This window comes from Carcharodon carcharias, chromosome 13, assembly GCF_017639515.1.
Source record: "Carcharodon carcharias isolate sCarCar2 chromosome 13, sCarCar2.pri, whole genome shotgun sequence".
NCBI classification, from domain to species: domain Eukaryota; kingdom Metazoa; phylum Chordata; class Chondrichthyes; order Lamniformes; family Lamnidae; genus Carcharodon; species Carcharodon carcharias.
Genome location: NC_054479.1, coordinates 6,587,837 through 6,608,115, shown reverse-complemented (window position 1 = coordinate 6,608,115; position 20,279 = coordinate 6,587,837). Strand labels below are relative to the sequence as shown.

At 48.6% G+C, this 20,279-nt stretch overlaps 1 protein-coding gene across 1 annotated transcript in view; it reads right to left on the bottom strand.

Moving 5' to 3' along the window:
* galnt9 (polypeptide N-acetylgalactosaminyltransferase 9) overlaps positions 1-20,279 on the bottom strand; it is a 367,007-nt gene that overhangs the window by 295,162 nt on the left and 51,566 nt on the right. Inside the window, exons 2-3 of the mRNA XM_041202235.1 lie at positions 16,687-16,867; positions 1,745-1,911 (exon numbers count right to left, since the gene is read on the bottom strand). Coding sequence (XP_041058169.1) covers positions 1,745-1,911; positions 16,687-16,867 — 348 coding nt within the window. The remainder of the gene's footprint in view (positions 1-1,744; positions 1,912-16,686; positions 16,868-20,279) is intronic.

The window sequence follows — 20,279 nt, the reverse complement described above, 5'->3', positions numbered from 1 at the left end:
CACAACAATTAATCTGGTCCCCACAGGCAGCACAGAAACAGAAAGTGAGAGAGATAGACATAGGGAGTGACAGTGAGGTCAAGACAGTTATGGAGATAGTGGGCATCACTGGCAAGGCCAGCATTTGTTGCCCATCCCTAACTGCCCTTGAACTGAGGGGCTTGCTAGGTCACTGGAGTCACACACAGGCCAGACTAGGTAACGATGGCAGATTTCATTCCCTAAAGGAAATTAGTGAACCAGGTAGGGTTTTACAACAATCGTTGATAGTTGTCATGGTCACCATTACTGAGACTAGCTTTATATTCCAGATTTATTCATTGAATTTACATTCCACCAACAGCCAGGGTGGGATTTGAACCCATGTCCCCAGAGCATTGATATAGGACTCCAGATTACTAATTCAGTGACATTATCACTACAACAATAGTGAAAGAGAGACAGAGCTAGGGAGACAGATAGAGAGACAGTGAGTGTGTGAGAGAAAGAGAGAGACTGAGAAGGTGAGACAGAGAGAGGCCAAGACAGAGATATGGCAAGAGATGGTGAGTGAGAGAAAGAGAGACAGACATAGAAGTACTAGTGGCAGGAACACCTTCATTTCTAAATTGGCAAAGGAACAGAATTAGCCTATCCCATTGGATTACTACAAATTAATTGCACTGTTTTCTTTCTGCCACCATGAAAATATTTGCCAACATGATGCCTTTAAAACTGGGCACCTAGGATAACACACAGAGTTGGTATCTGTGCACCCCCCCACGCCCCCCCACCCCACCCCCCCCACCCACCCACCCCCCCCCCCCCCCCCCCCCCCCCCCCCGCCCCGACAATATGATAGCCAGTCCTCCAGGTTTGTGCTGGAGTCTCCAGAATGTAGAGAGTGATCTCTAAGGTACAGCTGTGCAAAACACCCAGGGGGGAAATCAACAAAGCCAAAAATTGTGTGATTGCTAAGGTTTACTCCATTGCTTATTAACTATAAAGAAATACTGGAGATGGGAAGACAGACTGTCTGACAGAAACTGAGAACCATTCCTCTGTCTGCTTCTCACTCGGCTGTGTGAAGGTCGGGAGCCATGAGGATGGACATGTTGGGTGATCAATGGCAGGAGCGGGACAATGGGCAATGGAACATCATGTGATGGAACTTCCAGGAATACGCCCAACCAGAACTGGCAATCTTGGACCCCGCCCCCCCCCCCCCCAAACTCCTGTGACCCCCGACTGATCAGTTAACATGATGCAGCAGAGTAAAATCTCAACCTCCTCCAAACCCCCTGGGGAAGGCATTAAGTAGAGGGAATTTAGAGACTCAGGTTCTTGCATCCCTCTTTGTATTTGGCTTATTCAAGGCTGGTAGAGACCAGAGATTTAACTGGCCAAGACCTTATGATTGGATTTGCATACAGCAGGAGAACTTAAACAAAATAAATTAAATGGGAGGAGGTTTAATATTTATAAATGGATATGTAGCAAGAGGTAAATGTCATTTGGCTTGGTCACAAGTCTAAGAATCTGTGCTGAAGAAGAGTCATATTGGACTCGAAACATTAACTCTGTTTCTCTCTCCACAGGTTCTCCAGAGCTGCTGAGTATTTCCAGCACTTTCTGTTCTTATCTAAGATTCTGTACTGGCTGTAATGAGGCATAGAGGGAAGAACATCGTGGAGCCAAGGACGATGGGATTGAATGCAATTTATTCTTCGAGAGGAGCTTTGTGTAGCTCAGATTTTATCCTTACCACTGTCGCTGTTGTCATCGACAAGAATGATCTCTTTGAGGAGATGTGGAGGCGTGTGATTGACGACACTGTGCACTGATCGCAGGATGACTGACAAAGCCTCATTCACAAAGATGAAGACCACGGCGATCTGAGGGAGGTTGCTCTGGTATGTCATCTGTTTACACCTTAAAACCAACAAAAACCAGAAGCAAAGAGGGTTGGTATGGTACCTGATTAAATGGCAGCTCTGTCTTATCACTGATGTAAATGGAAAGCAGAAACTAAAATATTACATTCAGATGGTTTAGTCAGATAACTGCGTCAGAAGTAACAGAGTGTAAAAAGCAGCAATTCATCATAACACACTAATATTGACCATCAACAATTATAATCTATTTTCTTTTGGGAGACCTCAAGATTTGAGTTCATTCTATTATTTTATGAGTTTATATACACCACCTACAAGATGCACTGTAGCAATTCACCAATGCACCTCCCAAACCCACTACCACTACCACCTAGAAGGACAAGGGCAGCAGATAGATGGGAACATCACCACCTGGAAGTTCCCCTCCAAGCCACTCACCATCCTGACTTGGAAATATATCGGCCGTTCCTTCACTGTTGCCAGGTCAAAATCCTGGAACTCCCTCCCTAACAGCACTGTGGGTGTACCTACACCACATGGACTGCAGCGGTTCAAGAAGGCAGCTCACCATCACCTTCTCCAGGGCAGCTAAAGAATGGGCAATAACCTTCCTAGCGATGCCCACATCCTACGAATGAACTAAAAAGAGCTTTGTGTTCATGTTGAGGCTTGTGGGATGAATGACTTTCTCACTTCTGATCTGTTCAACGTAAGCCAGCTCTAGAAACAATGGATATACAATGACAAAGAAGCCTATCAGCCCCTCATCCCTCTGGTGATGCCAGCACTTCTCATCCCATTTTTCTGCTCTCTCCTTGTATCCTTTCCTCGCAGACAACATATTAAAGTTCTTTCTATTCTGACTCCAGTAGTGTGCCTCAGTTCAGTATTAGATACTCTCTCTTCAATGCCCAAGCCTAACTGCAGAGCCATTTTGCAATTTAACAAAAATGAGCAAGCCATCTGGTTCAAACTGTTAAAGCTTTTACTATCTATTCACAGTGACTTGATTTTCCAATGAGCTGGTTTAAAATTTGTGGTAACCATTCTGTGTTGACAGAGAAGCCTTACCATCTGATCTGTACCATTATAAATACTTCCAGTTCCCACTCCAATCAATCTTAAGGGCTCACTGTGTACGACTGGCCTGCTTAATATTGATTTGTGTCCCCTGCACTGTTGTAAGGAACATTTTAATCCTAGAAAATGGTTAATCTTCAAGGACTAAGAACATTCTGGAAGAATTTGTGTCTTTCAAAAGACACTGTCCTTAAAGGGTTAACGCAAGGACTCTGGTGGCTGCTGTTCCTGGAAAAGACAGCATTTTACGGGAAAAGGTAACTAAGCAGTTTTAAAGAGGCTGGAAACGTCTTGACCCCAGTGGACTGTTTACAAAAGGGTCACATGGTGGTTTATGGCTTTGAAAAGAAACCATGTCTGGAAAACGATGTTTAAAAGCTGTTCAGCTGGTTTTGCTTTGGAGGAAACAAGAAGGACCAACTGCTTGTGTAAAGAGGACAACAATTCCTGAAGCTTCAGACCCAGTTGAAAACAAAAAGTGAACGGCAGTTGCTCCGAAGCTGCTCTACGTTCTAAAATTGACTGACTGACTGCAAGTTTTTTGCGAAGTCTGTCTGAAAACAAGTGCAGGAGTCATCGATTGTTTCACAGACCAGTGCTGAGAAACCAAACATATAACCCAGAAACCACTCACTCATCAGTCCTTTTCCCTTGAACCATTGACTTTTAACCTTTTGGTAGAATTCCTCTATTTTATTTTATTGGTGTGTGTGGTGGTGTGTGTGTGTGTGTATTAGGGTATTTGGAAAGAGTAATTATTATACTTTCAGATTTCATACTGTATGTTAAAAGCTTTGCCTTCTATTTGACAAGTCCAGTTTTATAATAAACTATTAATTTTGTTGTTTATTAAAGAAAGCTGGGCATTGAGTAGTCATTCTGAGATTTGAAGGTAAAGCATATATTTGGCCATATAGCTAGCTGGAAAAATCATTTAATTATATGTTGCAACCTGTGTAGTAGTGGGATTAGAGACAGACGGTGCATCCCTCCCATCCCAGCCGTAATACTGTCTAGTTCTAGACTGTGGTCTATTATTCACTGAGGTCATGAAAAGCGTCGTGTAAACGCAAGTTCATTCATTTATTTGGCACATAGTTCAGCAGAAACAAAAATCCCACAACACTCAAAATCCAGCACTCTCCTGTCCATCATCACCACTGAGAGATCTGAAGATCATTTCCTGTTGTCCGGAAAGGTACAAAGAACTCTACTGACAGATTAGAAACCCATCTGTAGCAATCACAGAACAGCAGTTGTTAGCGACATATACACTTGGCTTGTGTGAAAACTCAGATAAAAGTTGGTACATTCCTTTGAAGCAAAATGGAAGCCAAACAACAATCAAGACGAGCGACAACTGTTCACTGAGTGAAAGAGGCTTCTGTTAAAGAAAATGCCAGATGTAGAGATTTACCACAGCATTTACTCTCTCCTCCCGATCCAAGTCTTAAACCCACTGCCATTTCCCAGTTTAACAGGAATGAGAAAGCTTTCTTACTTTATTGACAATTAACTGATTTGGCCTTGACTGAGAAGTCTTACCAGAGAATTTTAAAATTCTCATTTGTGAATTTCAAATCTGCTGCAGCCTTAACCCCCTCCCTATCTCTGTAACCTCCTCTAGCCCCCACAACCTCCCTCTCTCTGTAACCTCCTCTAGCCCCATACCCCTCCCTATCCCTGTAACCTCCTCTAGGCCCACACCCCTCCCTATCTCTGTAAGCTCCTCCAGCCCCCACAACCTCCCTATCTCTGTAACCTCCTCCAGCCCCCACAACCTCCCTATCTCTGTAACCTCCTCCAGCCCCTATGTCCCTCCTTATCTCTGTAACCTCCTCTAGGCCCACTTCCCTCCCTATCTCTGTAACCTCCTCTAGCCCCATACCCCTCCCTATCTCTGTAACCTCCTCTAGGTCCACACCCCTCCCTAACTCTGTAACCTCCTCTAGGCCCACACCCCTCCCTATCGCTGTAATCTCCTCCAGCCCCTACAACCTCCCTATCTCTGTAACCTTCTCCAGCCCCCACAACCTCCCTATCTCTGTAACCTCCTCCAGCCCCTACAACCCTCCCTATCTCTGTAACCTCCTCCAGCCCCTACAACCCTCCCTATCTCTGTTACCTCCTCCAGCCCCTACAACTCCGCCTATCTCTGTAGCCTCCTCCAACTCTACAACCTTGGGAGAAATCTGCACTCCTCCAATTCCGGCCTCTTGAGCATCCCCCCCACTGATTTCCATCGCCCCACCATTGGCGGCCGTCCTTTCCTCTGCCTGGACCCTGGAATTCTCTCCTTAAACCTCTCCACCTCTCTCTCTCTCCCTCTTTTATATTGTTCCTCGAAACCTACCTCTTTGAGCTCACTCTTGTTGACCTGTCCTAATAAATCTTTATCTAGCTTGGCGTCAAATTTGTCTGTGATTGCCCTCTTACCAATCACCTTAAAGCTGTGTCCCTTCTGCTACTGGGAATGGTTTCTCCATATTTACTCTATCCAAACCCTTCCCGCACAGTCAATGCTCTCGGAGGAAGCTGCCTATTCTTTCCTAAGGAAACAAAACATGCTGAATATTTGAAGTAACATATTGACTCACACATAACTGGTGTTAGAGCATCTGTTTTGTTGCTTTCTTCCTCTTTCAGGGACTTTTCACGTAATAATTGGGCAGCTGCTCACTGTAAGATTTGCTTCAAGTCTTCAGAGCTCAGGTCTAATTAGTCCCTCAATGAAGCTAATGTTAAAAATCAACCTATGCACAAAGTATGAATCTGCAATCAGTCAGCCCCCAGCACGATTGTGAAATGGTTTGAAATTATGCTTCCACGTTTATTATTATTTTCTCTGAATGCGCCAATAGGAGAAGCAGGTGTTTCCATTTGGTTAACTGGGGATAAAACCAAAACAGTGTTTAAGCTCAGACAAAGGGAAAGTGTTTCCGCTTGTAGGGGAGTCCAGAACCGGGGCCATAATCATTAGATCGTCACTAATAAATCCCATAAAGAATTAGGGAGCTACTTCTTTACCCAGAGAGAGGTGACAATGTGGAACTCGCTCCCACAGGGACTGGTTGAGATGCACAGTGTGGATACATTTCAGGGGAAGCTCGATGAGGGAGATTATTAAAAATTAGGAAGACTGAAGCCAATGTCTTCAGTCCCAGTTCCAAACTCGAATTGCCTGACAACCAACTCCATCCCTCTCTCTACAAAAAAACTATGTCCTGTTTTATTCGTTCTTGGAATGTGAGCATTGCTGGAAAGGCCAGCAGTTATTGCCCATCTCTAATTGCCCCTGAGAAGGTGGTGGTGAGCTGCCTTCTTGAACTGCTGCAGTCCATGTGGTGTAGGTACACCCACAGTGCTGTTAGGGAGGGAGTTCCAAGATTTTGACTCAGCGACAGTGAAGGAACGGCGATATATTTCCAAGTCAGGGTGGTGAGAGACTTGGAGGGGAACTTCCAGGTGATGGTGTTCCCACCTATCTGCTGCCCTTGTCCTTCTAGATGGTAGTGGTCATGGGTTTGGAAGGTGCTGTCCAAGGAGCCCTGGTGAATTCCTGCAGTGCATCTTGTAGATGGTACACACTGCTGCTGCTGTGTGTCGGTGGTGGAGGGAGTGAATGTTTGTGGATGTGGTGCCAATCAAGCAGGCTGATTTGTCCTGGATGGTGTCGAGCTTCTTCAGTGTTGTCGGAGCTGCACTCATCCAGGCAAGTGTGGAATATTCCATCACACTCCTGACTTGTGATGGTGGACAGGCTTTGGGGAGTCAGGAGGTGAGTAACTTGTCACAGGATTCCCAGCCTCTGACCTGCTCTTGTAGCCACAGTATTTATATGGCTAGTCCAGTTCAGTTTCTGGTCAATGGTAACCCTCAGGATGTTGATAGTGGTTTCAGCGATGGTAATGCCATTGAATGCCAAGAGGCGATGGTTAGATTTTCTCTTGCTGGAGATGGTCGTTGCCTGATACTTGCGTGATGTGAATGTTATTTGCCACTTGTCAGCCCAAACCTGGATATTGTCCAGGTCTTGTTGCATTTGGACATGGACTGCTTCAGTATCTGAGGAGGCATGAATGGTGCTGAACATTGCGCAATCATCAGTGAACATCCTCACTTCTGACCTTACGATGGAAGGAAGGTCATTGATGAAGAGGCTGAAGATGGTTGGGCCGAGGACACTACCCTGAGGAACTCCTGCAGTGATGTCCTGGAGCTGAGATTTCACAAAAGGCTCCGGCTTCCGCTAAGCAGCAGATTGAGGTTCGGAACTTTCAAGGGGCCTTTTGTTGAGAGTGAGCAAGGGGCTTCAGGCTTCAGGCACAATCCTCCCCACCACAATGCCCCACCCCAATCCCCCACCCCAATCCCCCCCACCCCAATCCCCCCACCACAATCCTCCCACCACAATCCTCCCCACCACAATCCTCCCCACCACAATCCCCCCACCTCAATCCCCCCCACCCTAATCCCCCCCACCCTAATCCCCCCCACCCCAATCCTCCCCACCCCAATCCCCCCCACCCCAATCCCCCCACCCCAATCCCCCCCACCCCAATCCCCCCCACCCCAATCCCCCCACCACAATCCCCCCCACCCCAATCCCCCCCACCCCAATCCCCCCACCACAATCCCCCGACCCCAATCCCCCCCACCCCAATCCTCCCCACCCCAATCCTCCCCACCCCAATCCCCCCCGCCCCACCCCCCCCACCCCAATCCCCCCACCCCAATCCCCCCCACCCCAATCCCCCCACCCCAATCCCCCCACCACAATCCCCCCCACCCCAATCCCCCCACCACAATCCCCCCCACCACAATCCCCCCCACCCCAATCCTCCCACCACAATCCCCCCACCCCAATCCCCCCACCACAATCCCCCCACCACAATCCCCCCACCCCAATCCCCCCCGCCCCACCCCCCCCACCCCAATCCTCCCACCCCAATCCCCCCACCCCAATCCCCCCACCCCAATCCCCCCCACCCCAATCCCCCCACCCCAATCCTCCCCACCCCAATCCCCCCGCCCCAATCCCCCCCACCCCAATCCCCCCATCCCAATCCCCCCGCCCCACCCCCCCACCCCAATCCCCCCACCCCAATCCCCCCCACCACAATCCCCCCCACCCCAATCCCCCCACCCCAATCCCCCCACCCCAATCCTCCCCACCCCAATCCCCCCACCACAATCCCCCCCACCCCAATCCCCCCACCACAATCCCCCCACCACAATCCCCCCACCCCAATCCCCCCCGCCCCACCCCCCCCCACCCCAATCCTCCCACCCCAATCCCCCCACCCCAATCCCCCCACCCCAATCCCCCCCACCCCAATCCCCCCACCCCAATCCTCCCCACCCCAATCCCCCCGCCCCAATCCCCCCCACCCCAATCCCCCCATCCCAATCCCCCCGCCCCACCCCCCCCACCCCAATCCCCCCCACCCCAATCCCCCCCACCACAATCCCCCCCACCCCAATCCCCCCACCCCAATCCCCCCACCCCAATCCCCCCACCCCAATCCTCCCCACCCCAATCCCCCGACCCCAATCCCCCCACCACAATCCCCCCCACCCCAATCCCCCCACCCCAATCCCCCCACCCCAATCCCCCCACCACAATCCCCCCCACCCCAATCCCCCCACCCCAATCCCCCCACCCCAATCCCCCCACCACAATCCCCCCCACCACAATCCCCCGACCCCAATCCCCCCACCACAATCCCCCCACCACAATCCCCCCCACCCCAATCCCCCCACCCCAATCCCCCCACCCCAATCCCCCCACCACAATCCCCCCCACCCCAATCCCCCCACCCCAATCCCCCCACCCCAATCCCCCCACCACAATCCCCCCCACCCCAATCCTCCCACCCCAATCCTCCCACCCCACCCCCCCCACCCCAATCCCCCCACCACAATCCCCCCACCTCAATCCCCCCCACCCCAATCCCCCCCACCCCAATCCCCCCACCACAATCCCCCCACCTCAATCCCCCCCACCCCAATCCCCCCACCCCAATCCCCCCACCACAATCCCCCCCACCCCAATCCCCCCACCACAATCCCCCCCACCCCAATCCCCCCACCCCAATCCCCCCACCCCAATCCCCCCACCACAATCCCCCCCCACCCCAATCCTCCCACCCCAATCCCCCCACCACAATCCCCCCCACCCCAATCCCCCCCACCCCAATCCCCCCACCCCAATCCCCCCCACCCCAATCCCCCCACCCCAATCCCCCCACCACAATCCCCCCACCACAATCCCCCCACCCCAATCCCCCCCACCCCAATCCCCCCACCCCAATCCCCCCACCACAATCCCCCCACCACAATCCCCCCACCCCAATCCTCCCCACCCCAATCCCCCCCACCCCAATCCTCCCACCACAATCCCCCCCCACCACAATCCCCCGACCCCAATCCCCCGACCCCAATCCTCCCACCACAATCCCCCCACCCCAATCCCCCCCGCCCCACCCCCCCCACCCCAATCCCCCCACCCCAATCCCCCCACCACAATCCCCCCCACCCCAATCCTCCCACCCCACCCCCCCCCACCCCAATCCTCCCACCCCAATCCTCCCCACCCCAATCCTCCCACCCCAATCCTCCCCACCCCAATCCCCCCACCCCACCCCCCCCACCCCAATCCTCCCACCCCAATCCCCCCCACCCCAATCCCCCCACCCCAATCCCCCCACCACAATCCCCCCACCTCAATCCCCCCCACCCCAATCCCCCCCACCCCAATCCCCCCACCACAATCCCCCTACCTCAATCCCCCCCACCCCAATCCTCCCCATCCCAATCCCCCCACCCCAATCCCCCCACCACAATCCTCCCCACCCCTATCCTCCCCACCCCAATCCCCCCACCCCACCCACCCTTACCAATCTCAACAGCCTTCACTGGCCCTACAGACGTTCCCAGTCCTGGGTCGCAGGAGTTGGGAGATTCGGGTTTGAGAAACCTTTTAAAAATTTGTTCCTATATCAATGATCATTTGCTGCTAATGCAGAGCTGGTAAGAATCAGGGGACCCTGTTAAGCTATTAAGGATCGACTACACTGTGGCGGAATAAAAGCAGCTTTTTAACTGTTTCTCGGATGGATTTTCTATCCACGTCTTTTCTCCTCTGACAATTCCGGTCTGTTTTAATTAATTAGGAATCCTCACAGTTCGATTGGTGTCATTAACTAGGAACCCTGACCGCTCGCAAGCCAAGCTGGAGATACCAACAGGGAGGAAGATACTTGCGTGTATTTTCATTCACTGATGCATGTGGTTTGAAAAGGGTTCAGCTTAAACAAATTAATAAGATAAGTTGCTGTATGGGAGCCAGCAAATTCTTTCCCAAAACAGTGTTTCAGGTGCACATGGGGGCACTGGTTTGATTTCAAAGTCCCGGGGTTGTACATATCTTCCTTTCATCAGGCAACCTGGGTGACTGTCAGCCAGGCTCAGCAGGTCTTTAGCCACAGCGGATCCTTACCGCCGAGTCAGAAGGTTGTTGGTTCAGGGCCCGCTCCAGAGACTTGAATAGAAAAATTAAGACTGACACTTCAGTGCGGTACTGAGGCGGTGCTACACGGTCAGAGGTGCTAGCTTTTAGACGAGATGTTAAATTGAGGCCTTGTCTGTCCTCTCATGTAAAAGATTCCATGGCACTATTTCAAAGAAGAACATGGGAGTTGTCCTGTCAATATTTATCCCTCAACCAACAACACTAAAGCAGGATCCTCCCCACCTCAATCCTCCCACCCCTTTATTCTTTAATAGGATGTGAGTGTCACAGGCAAGGCCAGCATTTGTTTGCCCATCCCTGATTGTCCTTGAACTGAGTGGCTTGCAAGGCCATCGGAGAGGGCAGTTAAGGGTCAACCCCATTGCTGTGGGTCTGGAGTCACATGTAGGCCAGACCAGGTAAGGATGGCAGATTTCCTTCCCTAAAGGGCACTGGTGAATCAGACGGGTTTTTAACTGACGATCAGTGACAGTTTCACGGTCACTTTTACTGAGAGTAGCTTTGTAATTCCAGATTTATTAACTGAACTTAAATTCCACCAGCTGCCATGATGGGATTTGAACCCACGTATCTCCGGATTACTAGTGCAGCGACCATACAACTATGCCACCATCTGCCCTACTGATCTGTTCATTAGCACATTACTGTTTGTGGGAGCTTACTGTGCACAAATTGGCTGTTATGTTTCCTACAAGTGCTGGTCCCTAGTATGTGCCCAACCTGGTCCCTGCAATGGGAGGTATTCCTGGAGTTTTCATCATATGACCTCCTGCCTCCAAATGCCCCCACCCCCGCACTCCCACATTGGTGACCCAACACATCCATCCTTGGCTTTTATTGGCCAATCAGAAAGCAAACCGACCCCACGAGGCTGATTGGATGATTGACTGTCAGTAAAATTACCTTTTATTCATCCTTCTCTGATATTTTTAGAACAATAAATTGAAGTGATCACAAAACCTTTTTCAAAATTCATTTTTTTTAATGCCCCCTCTATCATTTTCCTCCTGGGTTTTGCTGTCCTAGGGATTAACCTTCAATTCCCGGAGACTCCAGGATAACCCTGGAGGGTTGGCAACCTGACCACGCACCGCCCCCCCACCACCCCCACACCAACCCTCCCCCACACCAGGCAGGCAGCGGGATTTCAACAGAAAATGCTGCAAAAACTCAGCAGGTCTAGCAACATCTGTGGAGAGAGAGAAACGGTTAATGCTTCGAGTCCGTTAAGACCCTTCTTCAGAAGGTAGTTTGGACTTGAAACTTTAACTCTGTTTCTCTCTCCGCAGTTGCTGCTCGGCTTGGTTGAGTTTTTCCAGCATTTTCCGTTTTTGTTTCAGATTTCCAGCATCCGCAGTATTTTGCTTTTATTATAGGCAGCTGGACTACCTCAGCATCTAAGGAGATGCACCAACTGGTTAAGAGTTCACACACATACGCCATGTAATTCTGACGACCGAACTCACAGGCCCAAGAATGTCTATTACCCTTTTATTTGTTTGTTGACCAGCAGTACATCTGGACACATCTGCATTCTCAAGCGACCCCATGGGACTGACGGATTGGACAATACTGGGCTCATTTTATTTTCAAGAAAAGGTCAATCTTTCCGGGAGATATAAAGAGCAGGAGGTCCAGAAGAAAAAGTCAACAAGAGATCTCATTAAAAGTGAAAGTGTTGAGAGACAAAAGGAGAGAGTGATGGTGACAAGACGGAGAAAGATTTATGTAACCAATTTGTTGTGGTTCTGTCCTCCTGTGTTATCCTGAAGCCTCTTTGACAGCACCTTCCAAACCCTCCACCACTGTCATCTAGAAGGACAAGGGCACCAGATAGATGGGAACAGAACAACACCACCTGGAAGTTCCCCTTCAAGTCCCTCACCATCCTGACTTGGAATATATCATTGTAACGCCTGCTGCCACTGAACGGGAGAAGGAAATCGGCTCCCGCTCTGTCCGCTGGTGCATGCGTGGTTCCTTCAGCCGCTGACATCACTATTCTGCGCCCACTTCCGCCATCCACTTCCCAAAACCTCCCACTCTTGGATCCCTGCCACTCCCTCCCGCTTCCCGCCTCCATCTCCCTCCCACTGTCAGCCCAACCCCAACCCTCGAGTGGGAGGGAGTGGCGAAGGCAGGGATGAAGGGAGGCAGACTGTGCAGGGTTTGGGGGTGGGGGGGAGGACACCTGAGGTGGGAGGGAGCAGTGAAGGAAGAGGTAGGGAGTGGGGACAGGGAAGCAGCAAAGTGAGCAAGAGGGAATGGCAGAGGGGGCAGGAATGGGAGAGGGCAGGAACAGTGTTGTCTTTACTGCCTTTGTTCGATATGTGCCGTTTTTAATACAGGCAGCTCCCTGGGAGGTTGCTGTCAGTGGCGTCAATAGCAGTGACGCTACATTTGCGGTCAATGTACCCTCCGCAGTTCTGGCTTCAGCAAACACAGTTGAACGTATATCGCCGTTCCTTCACTGTCACTGGGTCAAAATCCTGGAATTCCCTCCCTAACAGCACTGTGGGTGTACCTACACCACATGGACTGCAGCGGTTCAAGAAGGCAGCTCACCATTCACCTTCTCATGGGGAATTAGGCAAGTAACATTCGTGCCACACAAGTGTCAGGCAATGACCATCTCCAACAAGAGAGAATCCAACCATCGCCCCTTGACATTTAATGGCATTACCATCACTGAATCCCCCACTATCAACATCCTGGGCACAATTGGCTAGAAACTGAACTGGACTAGCCATATAAATACTGCGGCTACAAGAGCAGGTCAGAGGCTAGGAATCGTGTGACGAGTAACTCACCTCCTGACTCCCCAAAGCCTGTCCACCATCTACAAGGCACAAGTCAGGAGTGTGATGGAATACTTCTCACTTGCCTGGATGAGTGCAGCTCCAGCAATACTCAAGAAGCTTGATATCATCCAGGACAAAGCAGCCCCGCTTGATTGGCACCACATCCACAAACATTCACTCCCTCCACCAGCGACGCACAGTAGCAGCAGTGTCTACAAGATGCACTGCAGGAATTCACCAAGGCTCCTGAGACAGCACCTTCCAAACTCATGACCACTAGCACCAAGAAGGACAAGGGCAGCAGATAGATGGGAACACCACCCCCTGGAAGTTCCCCTTCAAGTCACTCACCGTCCTGACTTGGAAATATATCACTGTTCCTTCACTGTCGCTGGGTCAGAATCCTGGAACTCCCTCCCTAACAGCACTGTGGGTGTACCTACACCACATGGACTGCAGCGGTTTAAGAAGGCAGCTCACCACCACCTGCTCAAGGGAAACTAGGGCTGGCCCAGCCAGCGAAGCCCACATCCCAGGAATAAATTAAAAAACAATTCGGCATGGGCAATAAATGCTGACCTAGTCAGCGACACCCACATCCTGTGAATGAATAAAAGAAAAATCAACTTTCTGGGCTATCCCCTCTCATCACATTTGGTCACTCAATTCATTGCCAAGTAATAACAAAGACAGTCATGAATACAGCAAAACAGATTGCATTGGGTACAACACAGCCTAGAATCCCTATTTTCCTGTGCTTTTTTTATTAGAATTATCTGGTTTCACACTGAATAAAAGCAAATCAGTGGTGTGGCTGACAGATACGGTACTCTCAGATTTTCCCTTTCTGCATCCAAATTAACTGGGTGATGCCTTCAAAGGGCTATTATACCCATTGTTCACTAAGGGAATGCAATCATAAAGCCTTAGCAAAAGGCTTATATTATCTGTAGACCTACAGGAGGATATTCAACGTCTTGCTATTGCAAACAGAACATTTACTGAACCATGCCCATTTCTGCAACACCTCCAACATTTTTACAATGAAACTCACAGCTCAAAAATCTAAACACAACTCAGTATCTCAGGAGCCTATTGAATGGATAGCTAAACTGGACATTCCATTAGAAGATATTCCCATCATGACAGTAGCAATGGGGGATCTTCCTATGTGTAAATTGACTGCTACATTCCCTACACTGCAAGAGTGACTTCAAAATAACTTAATTGACTGTGAAGCTGGGGTTGTGAAATGCACAATATAAAGGTATTAATGTAAGTTCTTCCCTTTGAACGATGCTCAAAAACTCCCCACCAAACATGATTCCTTGGGATCGCAGTGAGAATTCAATGGTTATGGTTTGTGTTTTTGGGTCAAGTTATTTTAAAAATGTAGGTGTAAACAGCACCTCGACAAGCTAGCATTCTAGTTCCATTCTCTCACACTGTGAATGGAGCTGCTGCATCGTAGGAAGGCAGTGAATGTTAACTGAAACTAAAAGCCTGATGGAGATTAGAAGCAACATTTCAGACATTGTCCTCCCTTCCCCAGCAACACTACAGAAATTGAAGATCAGCACAAGCTGACAGCTGTGAAAGGTCAACTGTGAATTAAGTTTTTTTGGCATCCTCAGATGTAGAGCTGCCCTGGAAACCTTCAAACATGCTGGCTTAAGGTGTTTGAAGCATCTGCCAGAGAATGTCTAAAACAACTGCACTTATACTCTGCAAATAGCCAGCAGTAACTTACATTTTGATAGCGCCTTTCACAACCTCAGTTCATCCCAAAGTGCTTTACAACCAATGGAATATTGTTGAGGTGTTTTCACTGTTATGTTGGCGAAATATGACAGCCAATTTGCACACAGCAAGGTTCCATAATTTCCTTTTATACTCATTCACGAGATGTGAGCATCACGAACTTGGCCAGAATTTTTTGCCAATTCCTGATTGCCCTTGAGAAGGTGGTGATGAGCCTCCTTCTTGAAGTCCCTGTTTTAAAAAAAAAAAAATTTTATTCACTCATGGGATGTGGGCTTCGCTGTCTGGGCCAGCAATTATTGCCCATCCCTAGTTGCCCTTGAGAAGGTGGTGGTGAGCTGCCTTCTTGAATCGCTGCAGTCCATGTGGTGTAGGTATACCCACAGTGCTGTTAGGGAGGGAGTTCCAGAATTTTAACATGACAGTGAAGGACCAACAATATATTTCCAAGTCAGGACGGTGAGTGACTTGGAGGGGAACTTTCAGGTGGTGGTGTTCCCATGTGTCTGCTGCCTTTGTCCTTCTAGATCGTAGTGGTCGTGAGTTTGGAAGGTGCTGTCTAAGGAGCCTTGGTGAATTCCTGCAGTGCATCTTGTAGATGGTACACACTGCTGCTACTGTATGTCGGTGGTGGAGGGAGTGAATGTTTGTGGACATGGTACCAACCAAGTGGGCTGCTTTGTCCTAGAGGGTGTCAAGCTTCTTGGGTGTTTTGGGAACTGCACTCATCCAGGCAAGTGGGGAATATTCCATCACACTCCTGACTTGTGCCTTGTAGATGGTGGACAGGCTTTGGGGAGTCAGGAGGTAAGTTACTCATCACAGGATTCCTAGCCTCTGATCTGCTCTTGTAGCCAAAGTATTTATATGGCTATCCAGTTCAGTTTCTGGTCAATGGTAACCCTCAGGATGTTGATAGCAGGGGGTTCAGTGATGGTAATGCCACTGAGTGTCAAGGGGCAATGGTTAGATTCTCTCTTGTTGGAGATGGTCATTGCCTGGCACTTGTGTGGCATGAATCTTCCTTGCCACTTGTCAGCCCAAGCCTGGATATTGTCCAGGACTTTTTGCATTTGGACATGGACTGCTTCAGTATCTGAGGAGTCGTGAATGGTGCTGAACATTGTGCAATCATCAGTGAACATCCCCACTTCTGACCTTATGATGGAAGGAAGGTTATTGATGAAGCAGCTGAAGATGGTTGGGCCGAGGACACTACCCTGAGGAACTCCTGCAGTGATGTCCTGGAGCTGAGATGCCTGATATCCAACAGCCACAACCATCTTCCTTTGTGCTGGGTACGTGGTGTAGGTACACCCACAGTGCTGTTAGGAAGGGAGTTCCAGTTTTTTGACCCAGCGACAGTGAAGGGACAGTGATATGGTTCCAAGTCAGGATGGTAGGTGGCTTGGAGAGGAACTAGCAGGGGGCATAGGTTCTACTCACTGAGCCATGACAGCAACTAGGATAATGAGCATGTTTACCAGCCTGAGTATTGCAATCTTACACTGTCAAACAGTGGATAAGGACTGAGTAGCTTCCTGTAAATGTCTGTGGCATGCCCAATAGTTTTTTAAAGGAACATCCCTTTCTCCTGCCCACACAAATGCCCAAAGCAATTAATTAAGTTCATTACTTTTGTGGTCTGTAGTCGGGTATCGACCTGTCGAGTGATATCCTGTCACTGAGCTGGGCATTGTAGCCATAGTCTTCATACTTGGCGTCAAACTCATGACTGTCGTCTCTCAGAGTGGCAGCGATTCCTCCTTGACCTAGTCCTCCAGGTCCTTCCATCAGTCCGATCGGTTTAGCGAGCCCTAAGCAAGGCATGAAAGATAGGTCAGCCCACACTCAAAACAGAACATTCTGGAAACACACAGAGGATCAGTCAGAGGAAGGCAGGCCGAAGCCTAGGGTTGTAGTGATTTGGGCAAGGCTTTTGCCCAGAGATGAAATGGAACGCTCGTGTATGACTGAGTGAAATGCAAGAGGGAAAGGAAGAGGTTAGTGAATGAAGCTGTATTCTGTAAATCTTAGCAAGGCCAACAGGCCAGGTCAACGTTAATTTGTGACACTGCATTCAAATCCAGGGGCCAAGGGAGCACCGAATACTGACAGATTGGAAGCATGTTTTTGACTAAAGTGTCTGCAAAACATTTTAGACATCAGCGAAAAGTGGCAACTCAAACTTCACACAATCAGCAACAAATCTGCCTCTCCCCATTCCCCGCTGTCCATCCCCAGCTGCAGTCTAATGCATCTTAACTTGACAGGATGTAACATTAAGGCACTCGTCTGGTAAACTGAAGGCAGCGAATCCACGAGAAATAATTGTGAAGGAAGTAAACGAATAAATAGGGAGGATTCATACATATTTAGGACGTTACGCCTCAGAATTGAGAAAACGGACACAGCTTCATGAATAGTCATTTTTTACCCAGAAGCCTTCAGACGTACAAATGGTCAGTGTTAGCCTCGCAGCTCGTCTTCAAACTAGAAACAGACGTGACCTCATCCATGCCATCCACCAGGGGGCAGGATTTAGCCCTTGTCGGGCGGGCCTAGGCGAGTGGGGGTGGTTGGGAAGCTGACCGGCTGCCCACAACCGAGGCTGGATGGCGATTTCACACTGGCGGACCATTTAAGGCCCAGCGTGGGCTGGGGAGGGGCGGGAGGAGGGGGAGAGGGGCGGGGGGGGTGGGGGGGGGGGGGTGGGGGGGGGGGGAGGGGGGGGGGAGGAGGCCGAGCAGGGCACGCACAAAGTTTGCGCGCGTGCGCGAGTGCTCGCTTCAGAATCTCCCTCCGAGGCACGGAGCTGCCTCAGGCAGATGAAGAGTTTAAAAAAAAATTAGAGATTAGAAAAAGGTAATAAAACACGTCTCTCCACCCCGCCCTCACCCAACCCCCCCATGTGACTCTGTCGCGTGAGCAAGGGACGTTTTACTAATTCAATTTTAAAATCTCTATTTTATTTTTACTTGCTCTCGGAAACCTCATCCCCGCCCGCGGACGAGGTTTCCTGAAACAAGCAAAGGCCCCGCTTGGCCTTTTCGTCTGACCCCACCAAGCCGCAGGGTTGGACGGGCAGAGAAAAATGTAAGTCAATTGCGACTTTAATGGCCTTAACAGGCGGGCACGCTATCCGATTCCCGAGTGCGGTGGCTGACCAAAATACCGTGCAAACTGTGCGCTGACGCCAGGGCACTCTCCCCACGTCAATGTGCGGCATTTTACGCTCGAGCAGGTCGGGCGCTTGCTCATCTGCTGAGGTAAAAATTTTGCCCCAGGTCTCACTGGTCCTCTTTCCTTCTTTTGAGAATAGAGATAAGCTTAATTGCCTTGTTCACCAGCAAAGGAATTGTCTGGAAGATTAATGATGGTACAGCCTAGTAGCTGCTGCCATTATCTATTAAGCAGACATCCCCAAAACTTAGCTCAGTGAATCAGAATTGGACATGATCAGACACCCGGTGCAAAAATAAATACTGTAGGGAGGCAGCTCTATCCAAGCTGGTACAAAAGCAACTTTTAAAATTTCTCTATTTTTCTACTAAAAGTTTAAAATCACTTTATTCATATAACGAAGCAATTAAAAGTAATCAGGAATGATATTGGAACGCATTATAAGTACATGTTGACCAGATATCGGCTCACAGCATTGATATAATAAAACCATTTTTAACAATTAAGTTATAGTGAACTTTAAGGGTGAATCAAAAGGAGGAGTTTTATTGAAGGAGGTGGCACCCATAGCTGCTAAAGATTATGCCACCTGGTTGTAGATGGGTATAATTGTATAAGGTTCCTTGCAGAATATCAGAGATATTGCTGAATATTTCTCTGGTTGTCAAGGGGTTGGATAGCTCAAAGCAAACAGCTGTTTGTGTCCAACTGCCTGTCATGAAGTTATTGATGTATATAATATTATTGGTAAATATTTTTCTTTTAATAGAGGTTTAGTCTGTGGATGTGTCTTAATTGGATTAAAGCCAGCTAGTCTGGGTGCTTTGAGGTGTACTAGTTTCGAGGTATAAGAGAGGTAGAGTGCATTTGTATTTTTTGAATAGAGCATTCAAAAAGTGGGGTGAAATCTGGCACCTAGCGAGCAGAGACCAAGCAATATGTTTATATTGATAATAAAATTGGTACTATGAAAGGGGTTTCATTGTTAGCAGAGGTTGGTGATACAATGAGAATTTACATTCAATGGGCTGTGCTAGGTTTAACAAGACAACCATTTTGTGTATGTAGAGCAGAAGCAATGTAAGATCAAAGCAGCTGTAAGCCTGAAACTGTCTCCACAGGAACCAAAGTGAAAAGAACCTAATGTTGAATTTGTAAGGTGAAAAAGCTTTGCCTGGTGTCTGGTTAAGTCTGTGGGTTGCTGTTGCAGGAATTTGTTAAAAGTTCCGATCGTAGTAATTTGTAGCCATGTGTATATACTTGACTTGTATAAATTAATAAAATGTTTAATTTAGCTTAATATAAAACCTCTCGAGAACTGGTGGTCTGATTCCTGAATTTAGAGTTGCATCTTAAACATAACACTTAAAATTATAGGTTATGACAGTTGTTTAAACTTTCCCTCCGGGATTTTTTAAAAATAACTCAGCTTTACCAACTGATCCATCATAACACTGCCCAACAATTGAACCACTCGGGGACTTAAGGTAAGACATGGCTTTGAATATTTGATGGATATCCATAACTGATTTTAGCTGTAGCAGTGTCTTTTAAAATCTTCCTCACTGGATCCTATATTAGACCCAAGGCTACATTTTTCATCTTTCGATAGTCATTAACGTTGTGATGTACTTATCCATTTTAAAGTGTATTGCATGTTAAACGATTCTTTAATAAACATGTAAATAATTTAGTAAAGTATAACATCTCTTGTAGTCTTCCGTATGCAGCCCAAGAACCCACCTCTCTTGTACTCTATATATCAATTGGAGCAACTAGCTGGGCAAAGTTAGCGTAGGTGACAAATTCATGGAAGGTTTTTGGGATAATTTTTTAGGTCAGCACATTCTGGGGCCAACCCGGGATCAGGCTACAACAGATCTAGTTTTGCACAATGAGACAGGATTGATTAATGACCTCATAGTGAAGACACCCCTAGGTATCAGCCATCAGAATATGATTGAATTTAACACTCAGTCTGAGGGAGAGAAGACTGGGTTTAACACAATTCAAGCTTAAATAAAGAACAATTACGAGGGCATGAAA